Source organism: Sceloporus occidentalis, unplaced genomic scaffold, assembly GCF_023333645.1.
Source record: "Sceloporus occidentalis isolate IW3139 unplaced genomic scaffold, rSceOcc1.0.p SCAF_5, whole genome shotgun sequence".
Classification (NCBI taxonomy): Eukaryota; Metazoa; Chordata; class Lepidosauria; order Squamata; family Phrynosomatidae; genus Sceloporus; species Sceloporus occidentalis.
Window position 1 is genome coordinate 107,453,278 of NW_028316985.1, and position 19,066 is coordinate 107,472,343.

At 41.6% G+C, this 19,066-nt stretch overlaps 1 protein-coding gene across 6 annotated transcripts in view; it reads left to right on the forward strand.

Annotated features, from left to right (window-relative positions):
* LOC149312631 (FERM domain-containing protein 4A-like) overlaps positions 1-19,066 on the forward strand; it is a 508,349-nt gene that overhangs the window by 390,395 nt on the left and 98,888 nt on the right. For all 6 annotated transcript variants that reach the window (XM_089525042.1, XM_089525041.1, XM_089525039.1 and 3 more), the window contains 3 exons: positions 359-443; positions 10,164-10,220; positions 15,703-15,725. In XM_089525042.1, coding sequence (XP_089381168.1) covers positions 359-443; positions 10,164-10,220; positions 15,703-15,725 — 165 coding nt within the window. The remainder of the gene's footprint in view (positions 1-358; positions 444-10,163; positions 10,221-15,702; positions 15,726-19,066) is intronic.

Consider the following 19,066-nt stretch of genomic DNA (forward strand, 5'->3'; position numbering starts at 1 on the left):
CTCCCAGACTAGGATGCACCTGTTTCTTAAGAAACAAAACAACACAACTATCAAGGACAGGGAATGGGGAGATAAATCCCAAAATATTTATGGAATATAAATCAGTATCTGAAATAAAACAGTGCTGAATGATCGTGTCTTAAAGGACACACAAATCTTTTCAGGAGTCATAACACAATCACTTTTTAAAAATCTTTTCTCTCAGCCCTAAATATTCCACTGGGCATTTATTTATTTATTTATTTATTTATTTATTTATTTATTTATTTAATAAATACATTTGATAGGATCTTGTGTGTTTACCTAGAGGCTGCAATTTCTTTCCTGCATTTATATGTGTTCTGTGTTTCATTTCTAGGTTCTACATTGAAAGCATATCCTACCTAAAGGATAATGCAACCATTGAATTGTTTTTCTTGAATGCAAAGTCTTGTATATATAAGGTAAGCCCCTGATTTCTCTTCTTCATGTTGTTGATGTTGAGCATTTGGCCAGATATTCTGAGATGTCTGTCTTCTGTAGACACAAAGCCCTGAATTTCCAACTGGAATAAATACACTGAGTCAAAGGGAACTTGATCAGTCCACTCTAAATAAATGAAACAAGTATAATTTGATTTAGCAAATTTCCATTCATACAGTGGATCTACTCAGGTTGGAACCAACAACTGGGATTAGGTGAGAGAGGACAAGTATCTCTCTCTATATATAGCAGCTTAATTTATCCTCTGCCGCATAAAGCAAATTCTGCCTGTGCTCAAGCCCCATTTAAATGAATGGGGCTCATGCATGTGGCAGTGTGGTGGTGCAACGGGTGCGTGCCCCATTATTCCCTATGGGACACGCTGCCCCTTCTCCTAGCATGGCTTTCAGTGTATCCTGAAAGCCGCGTAAAGTGCTCCCACGTATGATGCGGGTGCACTGTACTAAAGTCAGAATCATTCAAGCCATTGTATTCTCAATGTACAGATGTGAGAGCTGGAAGTGAAGGAAGCAGAAAGAAAGAAAATCAACTCATTTGAAATGTGGTGCTGGAGAAGAGTACTTAGGATACCATGGACAGCCAAGACAAACAAATGGGTTCTTGAACCGATCAGACTAGGGCTGTCCTTGGAAGCAAGGATGATCAAATTGAGACTATCATACTTTGGCCACCTAATGAGAAGGCAAAGATCACTAGAAAAAAAAACAATAATGCTAGGAGAGGGTAGAAGAAAGAGAGGAAGACCATAAACCAGATGGATAGACTCAATCATGGGGGTTATGGGCAGGGGCTTGCAGGATCTGGGCAAGGCAGAGGAGCATAGGGATTCTTGGAGATGTCTCATCCACAGGATCGCCATGAGTTGGAACTTACTCAAGAGCAGCTAACAACAACAACAAGGCAAACCTATCAAGGGGTTTTCTTAGCAAGTTTCTTCAGAGGAGGGTTGCCTTTGCCATAGCCATCCTCTGAGGCTGAAAGAGTGTGACTTGCCCAAGGTCACCCAGTGGGTTTACAGATTTGAACCCTGGTCTCCCGAGCCCTGGTCCAGTGCTCAAGCCACTACGCCATGCTTGCTGTCAGCAGATTTTCTAAAGTAAAATTACTGTTTACAGTTGCAGTCGTAGTGACCTTTTGAATCTATTTGAGACCTGTTTTGTTTTTTAATGACCCATTTTTCTTTGCTATAGAGCTCAATTTTATTAAATAAGTACCCATTTCATTTTCATGTGATCTTCATTTATGGATGCTCATTGTGTTTACAGCTTTCAGCATAGAGGCATATTTCAGAGAAAGGATGGCTTTGTAGTTAAAACTAAGTCAGAGGTGGGGCAGTGCTGAATTTGATTCCCTGCTTTGTCTTTTCCTCGTTGCCTTTCTACATGCCTTTGGGGTTTGGGGGGAGGAAGGAGGGAGATTGGTTAATTTACTCAATGCCATAGCTAAACTGTGGGAACTATCTGATTTCCTTTCTCCCAAGGTGTTTGTGAATGGGCTGTCTTGTATTACACTTGTGAGCTTAGCCTGCAATGCAAATTAATAACATGACCGTGTCTCTTATCTGCCTGAACCCTTAGGCCTTCTAGCACCACAAATCACAGTCCAGTTGCTACTCTGAGAAAGAGGTAAATCCAAGATCAGGGGGAGTAGTTTCTAAAGAGCATGCATAGTCACCCCTAGTGCAAATCATACAACCCAGGAGCAGAGCTTGGGAAATTTACGTTTTAGAAGACAGCTTCTTAATCAGCCAGCCTGCACAGTAACTGGCTATGTTGTCTGGGGCTTGTGTGATTTGTGGTCCAAAAATTACTTTTGTTTGGTCATGAACTTAAGATAGCCTTAGGCAAGCCATTTTCGATCTCAGTTGTATTTGTAATATAGGTGAAACAATGCTGATCTCTTGCTAAGTCACTTTAGGAAGTACTGGTATCATATGTGTTTGTGGTCTAAACACTATAAAAGAATAAAAGAGTGCTCAGTGGTGTTACTGTTGTTGTGCAGTTAATCTTTGGCATATATTTAAAGATTTAAAATTGAAATTACTAGACATTTTACTTGGCATTTCAGCATTGCAAAGTAACAACTCATTCATGCCCAATTGTAACCCTTTGCACGTGGCTTTGAGTACAGTAATCCAACACAGCAAGGGAAAGTGCATACAAGTCATTTCTGCATATAGCTGAGCATGCGGGATCATGATGAATGAAGAGGAAACAACAAAAGGAGATGACATAGGCTGTGGTTGTTCATAAAGCCTACACAATTTGCCCTTTAGACATAAATGCTCTAGCATTGCCAGTCAAACAGTAGTTACCAGTGCACTGAGCCATCTGACTGTGACCATTGTATTCAAAGCTACTCTTAAACAGATTTTCATTATCTATGTTTCAGAGAGGGAGACAAGTCATGCTTCAGATGATTTGCTGCTCAGTCTAAGTTTGGGCAGTCTAACAGAGGAAGGGAGGTGAACTTTGTATACCACAGCTTGTTTAGGATTTCCAAAGTTGAGCTCATGTAGCTTCCCTTGATCCAGATACAGCCAGGCCAACTGATGATATTTTGCTGCTTGAGGTGGAGCAGCAGGTGGCGACCCAAGTCTAGGAATATGGTGTTCAAAGCTTTCCCAGTTAATTTGACACACGAGACAGAAAGTCCCATAAAAACATCTACCCATCTATTGCAGTAAAAATAATAAGAGCAAAATAGAGACATAAAATATGCTGCCCTTTCATGACATCCATTGGGTGCTCAACAATAGCTCCTTTTCATCCTGGAGAGAAGTGACCAGTGGGGTCCCACAGGGCTCTGTCCTGGGCCCAATGCTATTCAACATCTTTATCAATGGCTTGGATGACAGAATTGGGGGCATACTCATCAAATTTGCAGATGACACCAAATTAGGAGGAATAGCTAATACCTCAGAGGAGAGAATCAGAATTCAAAATGATCTGAATAGACTAGAAAGCTGGGCCAAAGCTAGCAAAATGAAATTCAACACGTAGAAATGTAAGGTACTGCACTTAGGGTGGAAAAATAAAATGCACAGATATAGGATAGGGAACACCTGGCTGAACAAGACTACATGTGAAAGGGATCTAGGAGTCCAAGTAGACCACAAGTTGAACATGTGTCAACAGTGTGATGCGGCAGCTAAAAAGGCCAATGCAATTTTAGGCTGCATCAATAAAAGTATAGTGTCTAGATCAAGAGAAGTAATAGTGCCACTATATTCTGCTTTGGTCCGGCCCCACCTGGAATATTGTGGGCACCACAATTCAAAAAGGACATTGAGAAACTGGAGCATGTCAAAAGGAGGGCGACTAAAATGATGAAGGGTCTGGAAACCATGCCCTATGAGGAACGACTTAGGGAACTGGGGACGTTTAGCCTGGAGAAAAGAAGGTTAAGATGTGATATGATAGCCCTGTTTAAATATTTGAAGGGATGTCATATTGAGGAGGGAGCAAGCTAGTTTTCCAGAGAACAGGGTCCGGAACAATGGATGCAAGCTCCAGGAAAACAGAGGCTTATTACAGACGGCCGGAAAGTATGTGCTCGGCACATACTAGGGTTAGAAAGGGGCGTCCTTTCCGGATGCCCCTAACCCTAGTACGCGCCAAGCTCATACAAAATGGTGGCACCTGTTCTACACGGGCGCCGCCATTTTGACGTTGCGGACACCTAGTGTCCTCACGTCGCACAGCGGAAATGACGCTGCGAGTGTGCCATTGGCGCCTTGCAGCATCATTTCCGCCACACAAAAAGAAGCTGCATTTTGCAGCTTCTTTTTTGCTGCACCGAGGAGTCGCACGGTTTGGCCGCTGGGGCTTCTCAGCGCAGCAAATGACGGTGCTGGCAAACCGCCCTTTTTGGGCCATCTGTAAATCGCCAGATTCCACCTCAAGATTAGGAAGAACTTCCTGACAGTAAGGGCTGTTCGACAGTGGAACACACTCCCTCGGAGTGTAGTGGAGTCTCCTTCCTTAGAGGTCTTCAAACAGAGGCTGGATGGCCATCTGTCGGGGATGCTTTGATTGAAATTTTCTGCATGGCAGGGGGTTGGACTGGATGGCCCTTGTGGTCTGTTCGAACTCTACAATTCTATGATTCTATGATCTACTTCTTCATGCTACCTAATGATAGGCCCAGACCAGGACTCCATATTTATCTCTGAAAGGGAAGGATGCACAAGCTCAACCTTTGACCATCTAAACTCACTTTTGTTTTAAAGTCTGATGCTTCTCTCATGCTACTCTCTGAGTAGTGAAGATTTAAGTTGGATAGAAACAATAGGCCTTTATTTTTGTGGCACAATGGTTACTGCAGCCACTCACTCTCAAACCACAAAGTTGTGAGTTCAGTATCAGCCAGAGGCTCAGGGTCGACTCAGCTTGGCATCCTTCTGTAGGTCACTAAAATAAGTACCCAGCTTATTGGGGGCAATTAGTTTACACTTTGTAAATTGCTTAGTACATCGGTAAGCAGTATAGAAATGTACTTGCTCTTGTTATTTTTTCCTCTCAAAAGATGAAAGCAAATTGCTGTTCTTGATGCATTAAGCCAATCCAAATTTTCCTCTGGCAACCCAGTGGCATCACTAGGGAGGTGCAGTGGGGAGGATTGCACCAGGTGACACCCCAGGAAAGGGGTGACACCCAGCCAAACACACCTCCACCTCCCTGCCACATGAAGAGGGCCTGGTACACCACACCTCTCTGCCTGGCACCATTTTACTCACAAGTAAAGTGCCATCGGGCTGGAAGGAAGTGCACCCCACCTCCCTGCCTGGCACCACTTTACTCGCAAGTAAAACGGTGTCAGGCAGGGAGGAAGAGGGCATGGCTTTTTGGGCCCACCCCCTTGACCCCCCCAAAGCTGAAAAACACACACACACATACACACACACACTGGGTGATACCAGACTTGAACAACACTGTGCCAACCTATTTTTATTGGTTATCACCACAATCACTAAAACCCTGCAGAGTCTGTTTGATCAAAGCCTGAGAGTGAGACAAAAGAATCCTGTATACTGTATATCATAGCAAGCCAAGAGACAACTTTCTCAAACTATTTTCAGTATTCTAAAGAACAATTGTCTTCTTCCTTAGCAATAGTATTTCTTTTTAAAAAATAGCTTAGTTGCAACTTTTTATTAATTTTGTGGAATAAATTGCTAACAAGTGCTAACTTGTGGTTTCCAGATTGAATACCTGTAGGAAAAGGGTAAAATGTAAGCCCTTCTTGGGACGACTGTGTTCTCCACCCACCGGAATATTCATCCACATAAAGAACCCACTTATAGTAGAGCTCCTAACGAAGTGGTGGCTTCACCTCTCAACTGAGTAGCAAGAGTGTTTTATGAGTATATCAGCAGGGAAGTTTGGGCCTAGAGCCAAAGGACCTAATGAACATTGCTATAAGTGCCTATATATTGAACCTTGCTGAATGAAAGAGCAGGGCAGAAAGAACAAGTAGGTGCTTGGGCTGATTCAGCAGTAACACCATACACACCTTTCTTGGAAGGCCAGATATGCTAACTCAGCTCAGTTGTGATCACATGGCGAGTGTGGTTAGTGCTTTGTTTTGATTTCTAGAGAAAGCACCTTTGGGACTCATTCCAGCAAAAAGCGTAGGCTGTGGTATGTCCATTTTTGAAAGATGAAGATTAATATATGACTGCTGAGTGTAAAGCCATTATGATTTTATTGTGTTTTTGTTTTTGTTGTACTATGAGAAAAGCAGTGAATGTAGCGTATATAAATAACTTTAAATAAGGAAGTCCCTGCCTTCCTCTGTAAGCTGTTTTAGTCTAAATTTTCTTGACTCACTATTCCTTTGTGCAATAAAACCTACAGCCACCCTTGACAAGCTCTATAATTCTCTTTCTCTCTTGTTATTCTTTATGCCTAAAATCTCCTCCCAGAACTACCTTCCAAAAACAATGTTAGCAAAATCTCTGATAGTTCCTGCAATTTTTTTCTATATTAAAAATGAAGGTGAACCATAGGATCTCCAGGTTATGAACCAGAAATCTAGTTTCCAGTGCTCTGTAGTGTGCTAGTCCTACCCATTCCCAATCATGTATTAAATATGTTCTTTCTTTAGCCTGTTTTGTTTTGAACTTAATTATCCTTCTCCAGTGCATCCCATTTGTATAGCCATTACATGAAACACTCTGATTATTTCAATGCATTGTTTTTAATAGTTAATGTGTTTAATAATATTTTAGGGGAGGGAGGGAACAATTGGGGTATTGGATATTGTATGTGTTCTTTTTAATTGTAAACTGCCTCAATTGTCTTCTGACAGAGAGGCGGGGTAAAAATAAAGCTTTTATTTATTATGTATTATTTACTGAGCCAAAAGAATAATAATATGCAGTAGTGGTATAGTAGAATTATCTGTAATAGTAAATGAGAATGTCCGGCTGACATTTTGGTAAACACTTCAACATTTGACTGACTGTCTTTAGTTGCCTTTCAAGTGGCAGAGCCCAATTTCAAGTTGAAAAATAAGAATTATGAAAAGGGGTGAGCTTTCTACAAGCAAAAAAGAAAAGGAATGCTTGCTGTAATTCATTGGGAAATCACGTTAGGCACTTCAACATTTAACAGGGCGTTTTTGTCTGACACCCAATTTGTAAAGGCAAATTCAAAGTTATAAATCCAAATGTGGGACCTTCCTAGAAGCAATATGAAATATTTTTCAAAGGGCTGGAAGACTAGAGAGGTCTCTCTGAGAAACTGCTACTGAGGTTCCTGAGGAAGGAAAAAGTTGTGAAAATATGAGAAGGTTACACTGCTAGGATTCCTGGGTTTAAAAATGGGATTGTAAAACAGAAGAGAGCTCTCTTAAGGTACTGCTGGGTAAGATTCCTGAGTTACAAACAAGAGAGGAGTGGGGAAACAGGAAGCCCTGTGTAGCTTTTGGGGGGCCTTGTCTTCCACTACATTTCAGGAAATAATAATAATAAAAGGATCCTGCACATAGGTGGAGAAAAAGACAAGGAAGAAAGAGTCTTTATTACTGACTCATTTCTGCAGTGGATTATGGAAGAAAAAATGAGACACAGCATTAGTTTAGCACACTGACTTTGGTACAGCAACTTATTCACCTAGGTAAGGATTGTTGCTTTATATTTGCCAGGGGCACAAATATACCTTGTGAAATGAGGTGTGTCATTCATCTGAATGGCATGTATTATTGTATTTATCTAAATTTAGATCTCAGATGTTATATGCTATTTTTTCTTTCCAAATGAATTCAAACAATTCAAACAAAGGCCAGCATGGGCATGCAGAAGTAACCATTCAAAGATTACTCTGTAAGTGAGACTAGAACGTGCTGCACTCCATAAGTGCAACTGCCTAATTCAGAAGAAGAAGAAAGGAATATATCTGAGTATAGTATGAACAGAGTCCAACACATAGGTTTAATTAATTTTTGGTTGTAGGAGAGTAATAAATACTGCAAACTACACTTTTCTGTGATTTGTGATGAGAATTGAATTCAAAACTATAGAAACGGAATATAGGACCATGGACTTGAATTGAGTTCTGTGCCATAGTCATTGTATGTACTTTTGTACACTGTCATTAACATTTTTGTGGTGTTTTCTTGAAGTAAGTTAGTTGTATCCCAGAATAGCTGCCTTTTTCCTCCGTATGATGTTGTGGTTGGCCCCCATTTCTCCTTGCCAGTTCTCTCTTGCTTAGGCTAAATGTACTTCAAATGGAAAATCCAAAGTGGCACATACATGTACACTGATAAACATGAATGAACATCCAGATATACTACACAGCCTTCATTAAAATTAATGCAAATACTACAACTGAACTATTTTTGCTCCCATTATGTCACTGGGCTTGCACAGGAAAATCTCCAGATAGATTTTGCCCCAATAGATTCTGCCCATGGCTTTATTCTGTTAACTGATGTGGCCATATTACCTTGCTTTTCTCCATCAAGTTAAAGTTTCTGCTTGAAGATCACCTTGCACCACCAGAATGTAAGAGCAATCTATATATTTAGGTACAGATTTTAGACTGTAAAATGGTCATGTCAGAAATTGGTCACTGCCTGGTTGCCAGCCTTTCTTCTGCCATAACTTTGGTGACTTTAGTGAGGCAAAGCGAAACAGGAATCCTATAAGAAAAGCTTCACTTATTGCTGTATAACCATGCCAGGAAGTGCTTCCCTGCTGAATTTCTGCATGATGTACAACTATTATTGAAGCATCTCTAGAAAGAATAACAGTCTGGAGCTCTCAGGGTAACAAAATATGGTCAGTGTTTTTTGTGGGTTTTTCGGGCTATGTGGCCATGTTCTAGCAGAGTTTCTTTCTGACGTTTTGCCAGCATCTGTGGCTGGCATCTTCAGAGAATGCTTTGCCTGGAAAAATTGGGTGTATTTATACTGTGTGAGCATGGGAATGCAGGAGTGATTTGTATGTGTATTGTTCTGTGTTGATGGCTGGTCAATGTGGTTCCAGCAGTGTCACTGAAAATATTCCAGAAAAGTAAGAGAATTTTTTTTTCTGTTATATACAGTAATATAAGGTGGGAGACAACTGGGAGACGAGGTCCCCCAAAGTATAGTAAAGTAAATTCTTTTTGTGCCATAAGTCAATGGTTCTCAAACGGTGGGGCAGGACTCCCTGAGGGGCAAAAGGGTTGCTCAAGGGGGGGGGCACAAGATTTGAAGGCCTTGATTTCCCCCCCTTCCTAACTTTTCTCAGACCTGGTAGGGAAGAAAAAGGCAAGGAGGATATTTGGAGCAGCCGCTTCTGCATGAGAAAAAAGAGAGTGGTGAATTTTGCTGGATTGTGGTCTCTGGGGAGGGCCATCTCAAGCTGTCGATACTTCTTCCCTCACCAATCTCCCATCCCATCACTTCAAGTATTGAATTTATTTAAATAAAACTATTCTAATTTGGACTACCAACTATAAGTCTACCTCATAATAAGTTGAGGGCAGGTTTGGGGGTCAAAATTGTGGGGTTTTTTATGACCCATGAATATGTCAAGAGTAAAACTTAGGGGCATGTGTCACGGGATCGAAAAGGTGAAACAAAGGAAAACAATGCCAAACAACCCACAAAATTCCCGCAGGCATAATTGTTTCTGCTCACCCTAAAGGCTGGAAGGATGAGAGTGTAGAGGGAACTACTGCTTCCATGATAGATTATGCTATTGCCTTTCATCAGAGAATTCTTCCATTTTTAAAAAAATAAGAATTAAATTTCAGTACTTACCTTGACTCAAGGATAAGTCGATTCAGATTTTTTGGGTCAGTTTTTTGACTAAACTTTCTAGACTTATACATGAGTATATACAGTATGTTATTTCTTTTAAAAATGTTAAAGTGTGAGTATACATGAATGTACAAATGAAAATATGCACACTAGACAAAAAAAGTATTTTTATCCATATACTATGTTGAGGGGGGCATCCACATGCAGATGTAAAGGGGATCACAAGTGTAAAAGGTTGAGAACTACTGCCATAAGTCTTTATTATTAACTCAGATGCAATCAGAATGATAATGAGGCACAGCTTCTTATGGAAGGAAACTATATTTTATTTTAAGATGTCCTGGAGGGTCTTGTCAAGACTGAAAAGTGGTCTAGAAATATTCCTATTGAATTAATAAACTTTGTTCCCCTTCTTTTCTCCTAAGGAGCTCATTGAGGTTGACAGTGAAGTTGTGTTTGAACTGGCTGCATACATCTTGCAGGTAAGTTACACTTACTTTGTTGCCTTTGCCACTTAGGACTTGTCCCTAAAGATCTTTTTTTTTTTTTTAAATTGTGTTTAAAAATACTTAAACACAGGAACCTGAGCTCTTCTTCTGTGCTTCAGAACAACTTCTGACAGTGTGGCTCCAGAGGCATTACTAGGACATCCGCACCAGACCCTGAATGGGACCTCTGGAGGCTGTGGCTCTGGGCTCCCAGCAGTGGTCTGACTGGGCAATGGGTAGCCATTCAGGGGACAGAAGAGCAAGACAAAGGGAGGGGAAGGGTTGTCCACTATCCCCAAGGTGCCCTTTCTGTGCACCCACACCAGGTGACACCAAAGGGAGTAATGCCACTGTGTGGCTCACATGTACACACATACTTACAAAGGTATATACCATTGTCAATATGTAAGCTGTGATATTACACGTGCATGACAGTTGTCTTGATTTTTGCTGTTCCAGTCAGACATCAAAACAAAAATACTAACAAAACCCATGAGTCCATGGTAAATTGCTACTCATAGTTGCCTTGAGATAGGTGATGGATTAATATTAATATTTAAAAGTCATGATTTTTCATCCTTAGCCACAAAATGGTATCCCCTGTAGGAATGCAAATCTTCACGTGTCATCCTCACATGCAAGAACAAAGAATTGCAAGTTTTCTCATTAAAGTTTTTGCACATCATAAAATCATTTTTCACGTTTCAGAATATTGATCAAAAACATTTGCAGAACAATTAGGCCTTGGAGTATCTCAATGTACGGACAGATCTCATCAAAGGCATGGCAATTGGCAAATATTCTTTTCATCTCTTGTCTTGACACATTGAGACACCCCAATGAAAAAATGTTCAACCATCATGAGATATTTCTCCCCTGCACACCAGTAAATAGACAAGCACCTTTTCCAGTCTCCTCCAGTTAGATGCTCTTGTTATATTCACTAAATGTGCAAACTTGACTTGAACATACTTCAGGAGGGCATAGTACAGGTATCCTAAGTGCTAGCCATTATTTGGTGCTCTGATCCTAAGTTAAAATCTTAGACATACAGTGAAAACATGGTTTAGTCTGATTAGCTGAGCCCTGCCCCTTGCCCATGCAAGCATGTATATGTCAGAGGAACAGGAGAAGCATGGGAAAATATACTTGTTTGATACTGATCTTATATGTACTTTTAAATGTTTAACATTAACTATGACAATGAACACAGACCTGCAGTCAGTGGAGCTGCTGCAGCAAATGTGCTCCCTGTGACCAGCCCCAGTTAGAAATCTGCAGCTCTTTGGACCAACTGAAATTTCTGAGCATTTTTTGAGGGCAGCTCCACATATCTGCTGTTGCTGTTAAGAACTCTGTTATAAAATCAAGATTGGTGACATGTATGTTCAATTACAATAGGTTTCATAGATTTTTATTTTGCAATATCTATTTAGGAACCAGTTTCTAATTATATAATTACCAAGAAAGGAGATCACCAACCCCCAGGATACTCCAAAGTATTTTTTTCCCTTTCCACTGTAGCTCCAGTTAATTGATTGCCAATTAACTGGAATTAACAAACACAATTGTAAAATCTACTCTAGACATCCACAAACACATCCTCTGAGCCTTAGCAATCAATTAATGTGAATTACAACAGGAGTAGAAATGGCTCTAGTAAAACCTCTAAAGCATAACTTGACTTCAGAAGTGAAGGTCAGGGAGGGGGGAGGGACAGAGAGGAGAAAAATCTGCAATTATACATTGATGCTAAAAAATGTTTGTCTTTTCTTTCCAAATACTGTCTTTGTTTTGAGCCAGAATTATCAGGGAGCATAGAGAGGTTTGACAAGGGGGTATTGCTCATAAACAAGAATTGAGAAATTATGCATGTAGGTCCACAAGGAGTCTGATACCCACAATTAAGTAGCATTGGTAGTATTTTGTTGTGAAAAATGGGCCTGAAGAACTGGTGACCCAATAAACCAACATTGCCCATCCAGGCTTTACTTACAGCTATCCAAATGGCTGATAAACACACATACATATACCATTATTTTTTTTGCAGGCCATGACACACCTCTAAACTGAGAAGTTTATTGAGCTCTTGGCAAGCTCCATACATAGCTAGTTGGCCACATTCATCGTGGTGGATCAAACATTGTGCAGGCCATTGTAAACACTCTAATGTTCCTGTTCTAAAAATATGCTTAAAATAGTGCAGACAGCTCCATGAAAGCCACATTCTTCTGGCTTCCAAACCCTTTCAAACCAGTCTGTTGTTATGGTAAGGAAACTCTTGTTTCTTGGTATTCCAGTTAAGGTAGTTCTTCGTGTAGCCTTCCCCAAAATGCTTCATTAAAACTGAGATGAGAGGACAGAAGAAAATGAAGATTATTGCACTGAGGTAAAAACGTTCCCCTGTGCGTTTTCACGGGCGCAAGCACGGAGTGTTATGGGAACCCGATGGGGCCCAGAACGCTAGTTTACTGCACGGCGGAACGCCGCCATTGCTGCCAGGCATTCCCATCGGGTTACCATTGTGTTCCAGGAGATGCCATTTCTGGGGTCAGTTTCAAAGCGTTCCCAGAAATGGCGTCTCCTGGAACACATTGGGAACCCGATGGGAACGCCCGGCAGCAATGGCGGCGTTCCACCGTACAATAAACTAGCGTTCCCATCACGCTCCATGATTGCACCCATGAGAACGCACTGGGGAACATTTTTACCCCAGTGCGATAATCTTCATAGTCTGAATGCAGAAGAAGAGGAGGAGTAGCAACAACAGCAATGTGAAACAGAACTTTGAAAAACTTTAACTACAGTGTAATTAGTTCCTGTTGACTGCAGATGCACATTTTAGTCCAAACTGAGGATGACAGTATGGACTCTTGTACTGTGATGACAACTCTTTAAACACAAGGAAATTCCATTTTCCTGATTTTATATATCACATCTGACCTTCTCCTTTGTTTTGAATATAAAATACATACTGTGCAGTGAGTCAAGCAGGGAGAACCTAAAGTACTATGTCCTCCCAACAGTAAAAGAAGTTAGATGCCCCGTGGTTACCAATAAGACTACTGTCATGAGGTTGATAAAGAGCAGAGCTTTGTTTATTATTAATTTATTTATTAAAATATTAATATTCTATCCTGTATCCCAAGATCTCAGGTGGGTACAGACAAGAAAGCACTTTAAAGCATTTTAAATCAGTTTAGAACAAATCAAAACAGCACTTTTAAAACAGTTTAAAAACAAGTACTGGTCTTTAAGTGCCCAGTGGTTTTCCCTCCTTTTTGCCTGTCTTCTCTAGAAAAAGGAGCCTTGTATGCTGGCATCTGTTCAGACTCCCCCACCTTGAGGGGGTGTTCTCCTCCACACCTGAATTAGCACCCTGAAGTCTGTTCTTTTTGCCAGGTTTGAATTCAGTCTAGAGAAAAGAGAGTGCGCTTACCTCCCTTGAAATCAAATGTGGCTCATGACAGCCACTTTGGTCCATTGATTTCAATAGGACCTAAGCACAATGCACTGCTTCTGGATTAGAGTTCTTTCTACTAAGATTATAACCTTAGTCCGACATTAAACATTATAATATTTTTTTTAAAAAAAGCATGGAAGAAAGAGAAAGGTATTATTCAAAGAGTGCCCTGACATGTTGGCCAAACTTATAGGAATGTTCATCCCAGACAGTGCAGCCTGCTGTTGAAGCAATTAGACTCAAGGACAACTAACATCAAAGCTAGCATTTTTAAGAGAACATGGTACTTAATAAATTGGGAAATTACCAAAACAGACATTCAAATCAAGGATGGAAAAGAAAACCTTTGTACCATCTGTAGCCCAATCATTCATTTTAATGATGGGAGTTTTGTGTAGTAAATTCTTGTTCAGATTTAAGAATCACATATTCACTTTGATAAGTCATAATAGCTAGTTATTAATTGGTGAACAGGGCACATACTGGGGATGTGAGAATGCACAGTCCGTAGACTTTTCTGGTAACGAACTCAGTTGAATGTACAAAATGCAAGCAGCAGAGATCATGCCCTCTCTTGTCATGAGTGCCATAAGGCTGGAGCTGAAGAGGGAAAAAATAAATTCCCTGGTAATACATGAACATTTGGCTTGGGAGGCAACTACTTGTCACAGTGAAGCAAGAAAAATCTAAGCACAAGAAGCAGTGTTACATGCCTGAAACCCACTTGCTTATATAGGTGTCAAGTTGTTATGTACTTAATGGACAAAACACAGTGTACTGGTTAACATCTCATACTTCCTAAATATTTTGTATGTATTTCTTTTTGTATAAAAAGAGGGGGGAAATCATACATATTTCTGTGTGTACAGTGGCTAGGTGTGTGTATGAAATACATAATTTCAGGCCTGAACTAACCCTGAAAAGGCTATATTTGTGTGTCCTGCTTCCCCGCCCACTTCTGTGTGGCTCTCCAGAAGTTGTTGGACATGCAGCTCCCATCAGCCTTAGCTGTTGGTAAGGAATGACAAGAGTTGCAGACCAACAAGGTCTTTAGGGGCACATGTTTCCCATTCTTTTTCTGGTGAGATGTGTTAGATGCACAAAAGAGCCCCTTCCTAGATTAGACCTTTGGCACTTGAAGATTTGGAAATGGACCCTTTGATTGTGTGGTACAGGGCAGCATTGTTTTGCAATGGTGGGAATCAATGGTTAAGAGTTAAGTCACAATGTTCTCACACATAAAACATTTTGTGCATAAGCAGTTTGTGCTCCCTTGGGTGGTTGCTTAGGAAGGGCAGATGTTACAAAAGGTGGGAGGTGGGTTGTCCGAAAGAAAAGAAAATAAGAAATGGAGCTGTCCCAAATGTGTCTAATTTATTAAAGGAATCTCAGGCCCTAATAAGAACACATCTCTGCTTTCTTAAAGTTGGGGCAAGGCCAGTCTTTATATTCTTCTAATGTTGAAAAGATAAAACATCAGGTTTTCACTTTATGCCATGGCTAAACTACAATATAATGCTACAGATTTAAAACTGTTTAATTCATCCCACAAATCTTTCACAGAAGAGTGTACCAGTGTGGTGTAGTGGTTAGAGCATTGGGTTAGGACTTGGGGGATTTTGATCAGAGTTTACAAGTTACTTCTAGTGCATTCTCAGGATTACTTACTCAGGATTTACTTCACACTCAAGAAACTGGTGATTCAGGAGGAGTCTAAAATTTTCAAAAGACTGCCATTAGCCAACACTTGCTTTAGCTTCAACTGGAATCGCCAAGATACACCTAGAGATATGTGGCATACTTTTGAAAGCGACAGACATATACCACATGTATTGGACTCAGACTTAGTACAGGTTGAGTATCCCTTATCTGGAGTTCTGAAATCTTAAATACTTCAAAATCTGAGGCTGAACTTTCTAAAACTTTTAGCTCACAAATTCAGAAAAATGTATCATACTTACATGAAAGTAAAGTGCTATTTTCTCTCTCTTCCCTCTTCTTACACTTTTACAGGAAGCAAAGGGAGACTTTTCAAGGTGAGTTTTGCATGAATATTCTTCAAGTATTAAAATCAATGTGATTATCATTTTCTTTTTAAACAATGTTTCTTGTAATTATATTGCATAGGTTTTGAATTGTTATACCTTAGTGATTATATTTTCTTTCACTCATTGTTTATCCCACAAATGCAAGTGTTAACCAGAATTTGTTGGAAATATAATGCCTTGCTCATGCATCTGTAACAATGAAACAGAATGATTTGTGTGTCTCTGTCAGTGTCACCCATAGCTCACAGGGACATTGTGCCAGACATCTAAAAGATTGAGATTTGACATTTGACAGTGTGTTGTTGCTGTTGCTCAAATTTCAATGGCCCATTTCAGGTTGGAATTTCAAGTGTGGATTTCCTAGAAGCAAAGGGAATGATGGCTATATCTCATTGGGAAATAATGTGTTAAATGGGCCAGTGGGAAAGAATTTGCTACTGAAACTCCTGAGGAAGGGAAAAGATGGGGAAATAAGAGAAGACTAAATCACTACTGTTAAGTTTCCTTGAAGTGAATGGTGGTAGGCTTTTCAAGGTACTGCTGTGAAGATTCTTGGAGTGGGAAAGGGTGTTTTGAGCACAGGAAGCCCCATGAAACCATTTGGGAATACTGGATACAGATCTGAGCCATGCTTGGTACGGTTCAACTGAACAGGAGCTATAAATGCTATAAATGGGCTATAAATGCTATGTAATTTAGTTTTTAAGGTTTGTATAAAGTTTAGCTGTTGTTGTGTACCTTCAAGTCATTTCCAACTTATGGCAACCCTAATATGAAACTGTTATTTGGTTTTCTTGGCAAGATGTATTCAGAGGAGGTTTGCCATTACCTTCCCCTGAGGCTGAGAGCATGTGACTTGCCCAAGGTTACCTAATGAGTTTCATGGCCAAGCAGAGAGTGCCTAAGGTGGTGGCACTTCGTGCCCCCACTTCCCAAAATCCTGGTTATGTCCCTGAAAACATTACCCCATGCTGACTCTCACACTTTGGCTAATTATGCATAAACATGTGATGTTTCCATAGAATTTAGGAAACACAATAGACCTCACCCACAAAGTAAGAGGACATTTCTAAAGAAACTACAGTGGGCCCTTGGTATCTGCTGGGGTTTGGTTCCAGCAACTTCCGTGGAAAACAAAATCCCATTAAATACAATGGCACAGTACGGTGGTGTCCCTTGTATAAAATGGCAAGATCCAGGCTTGCTATTTGGAATTTATATATATTTAAAATATTTTCAAATGGTGGATGCTTGAATCCAAAAAAATCTGTGGATATGGAGGGCTGACTGTAGGGAGCCATCAGGCAGACCCAGCAACATCAGGGACAGCCTGAAGGAAGAGGCCCCTCCCTCCTCAACTGTCATCTCGGCCTCAGAGGGAGCCATCAGGCAGACCCAGCAACATCAGGGACAGCCTGAAGGAAGAGGCCCCTCCCTCCTCAACTGTCATCTCGGCCTCAGAGGGAGCCATCAGGCAGACCCAGCAACATCAGGGACAGCCTGAAGGAAGAGGCCCCTCCCTCCTCAACTGTCATCTCGGCCTCAGAGGGAGCCATCAGGCAGACCCAGCAACATCAGGGACTGCCTGAAGGAAGAGGCCCCTCCCTCCTCAACTGTCATCTCGGCCTCAGAGGGAGCCATCAGGCAGACCCAGCAACATCAGGGACAGCCTGAAGGAAGAGGCCCCTCCCTCCTCAACTGTCATCTCGGCCTCAGAGGGAGCCATCAGGCAGACCCAGCAACATCAGGGACAGCCTGAAGGAAGAGGCCCCTCCCTCCTCAACTGTCATCTCGGCCTCAGAGGGAGCCATCAGGCAGACCCAGCAACATCAGGGACAGCCTGAAGGAAGAGGCCCCTCCCTCCTCAACTGTCATCTCGGCCTCAGAGGGAGCCATCAGGCAGACCCAGCAACATCAGGGACAGCCTGAAGGAAGAGGCCCCTCCCTCCTCAACTGTCATCTCGGCCTCAGAGGGAGCCATCAGGCAGACCCAGCAACATCAGGGACAGCCTGAAGGAAGAGGCCCCTCCCTCCTCAACTGTCATCTCGGCCTCAGAGGGAGCCATCAGGCAGACCCAGCAACATCAGGGACAGCCTGAAGGAAGAGGCCCCTCCCTCCTCAACTGTCATCTCGGCCTCAGAGGGAGCCATCAGGCAGACCCAGCAACATCAGGGACAGCCTGAAGGAAGAGGCCCCTCCCTCCTCAACTGTCATCTCGGCCTCAGAGGGAGCCATCAGGCAGACCCAGCAACATCAGGGACAGCCTGAAGGAAGAGGCCCCTCCCTCCTCAACTGTCATCTCGGCCTCAGAGGGAGCCATCAGGCAGACCCAGCAACATCAGGGACAGCCTGAAGGAAGAGGCCCCTCCCTCCTCAACTGTCATCTCGGCCTCAGAGGGAGCCATCAGGCAGACCCAGCAACATCAGGGACAGCCTGAAGGAAGAGGCCCCTCCCTCCTCAACTGTCATCTCGGCCTCAGAGGGAGCCATCAGGCAGACTCAGCAACATCAGGGACTGCCTGAAGGACGAGACTTCTCCCTCCTTTAACTGTTTAACTTTTGTATTGTATTACAATTTTCACTGTACACCGCTATGATCATTGCGGAATAGCGGTCTATAAATAAAACGTATTATTATTATTATCATCATAATTTATCAAACTGTTTAAAAACAGGATCAAACACTTACCGCTTAAGCTTCCAGTTATTATTGATATGATTATAAGAACAAAAATGGACATGAAGTAAGGGAACTAAATTGCCTTGATGTTAGCAACTAGTAGCCTCTGGTTCTAATCCAGTCTTGGGAAAATTAACAGTTGGCCCCCCACCAAGGAACCTGTACTGCTTGATTAAGCCAAAAGCATGTCCTCAAAACTAGTTCCCTGTTAACAGCTAGTTCATTCCAGGAGTGAGCTTACCCACAGAACAATGGACTTCTGTTGTGAAAGAGGTCACAGTGGTGCTAAGAATACAAAGATGATGTCTTTGCCTCACTGCCTCCCTCTCTAGTCCTGAGTCCTGAAGGCTGTCTTTGGTTACAAATGCAGATGACCCTTTAATTGCTATGGTTTCACATGTATGATGTATTAATGTGCCCTAAGACTATTTGATTCTTTTCTTAAAACTGGAGGGTATAAAATCAACCCTAGCAAGCAAACAAATACCCCATTTTGCAGACTTCGGTAAGGCAATGGTATACAGGGCATGCTTTAAAGAAGTCCCCTGATACATCACTTTCACAACCTTCAACAGCTTGTGAAATCCACCCGACATGCTTGTGACAAAGAGACACAAGTCTGTTCCTGCTTTCCATTGCTCAACCCAT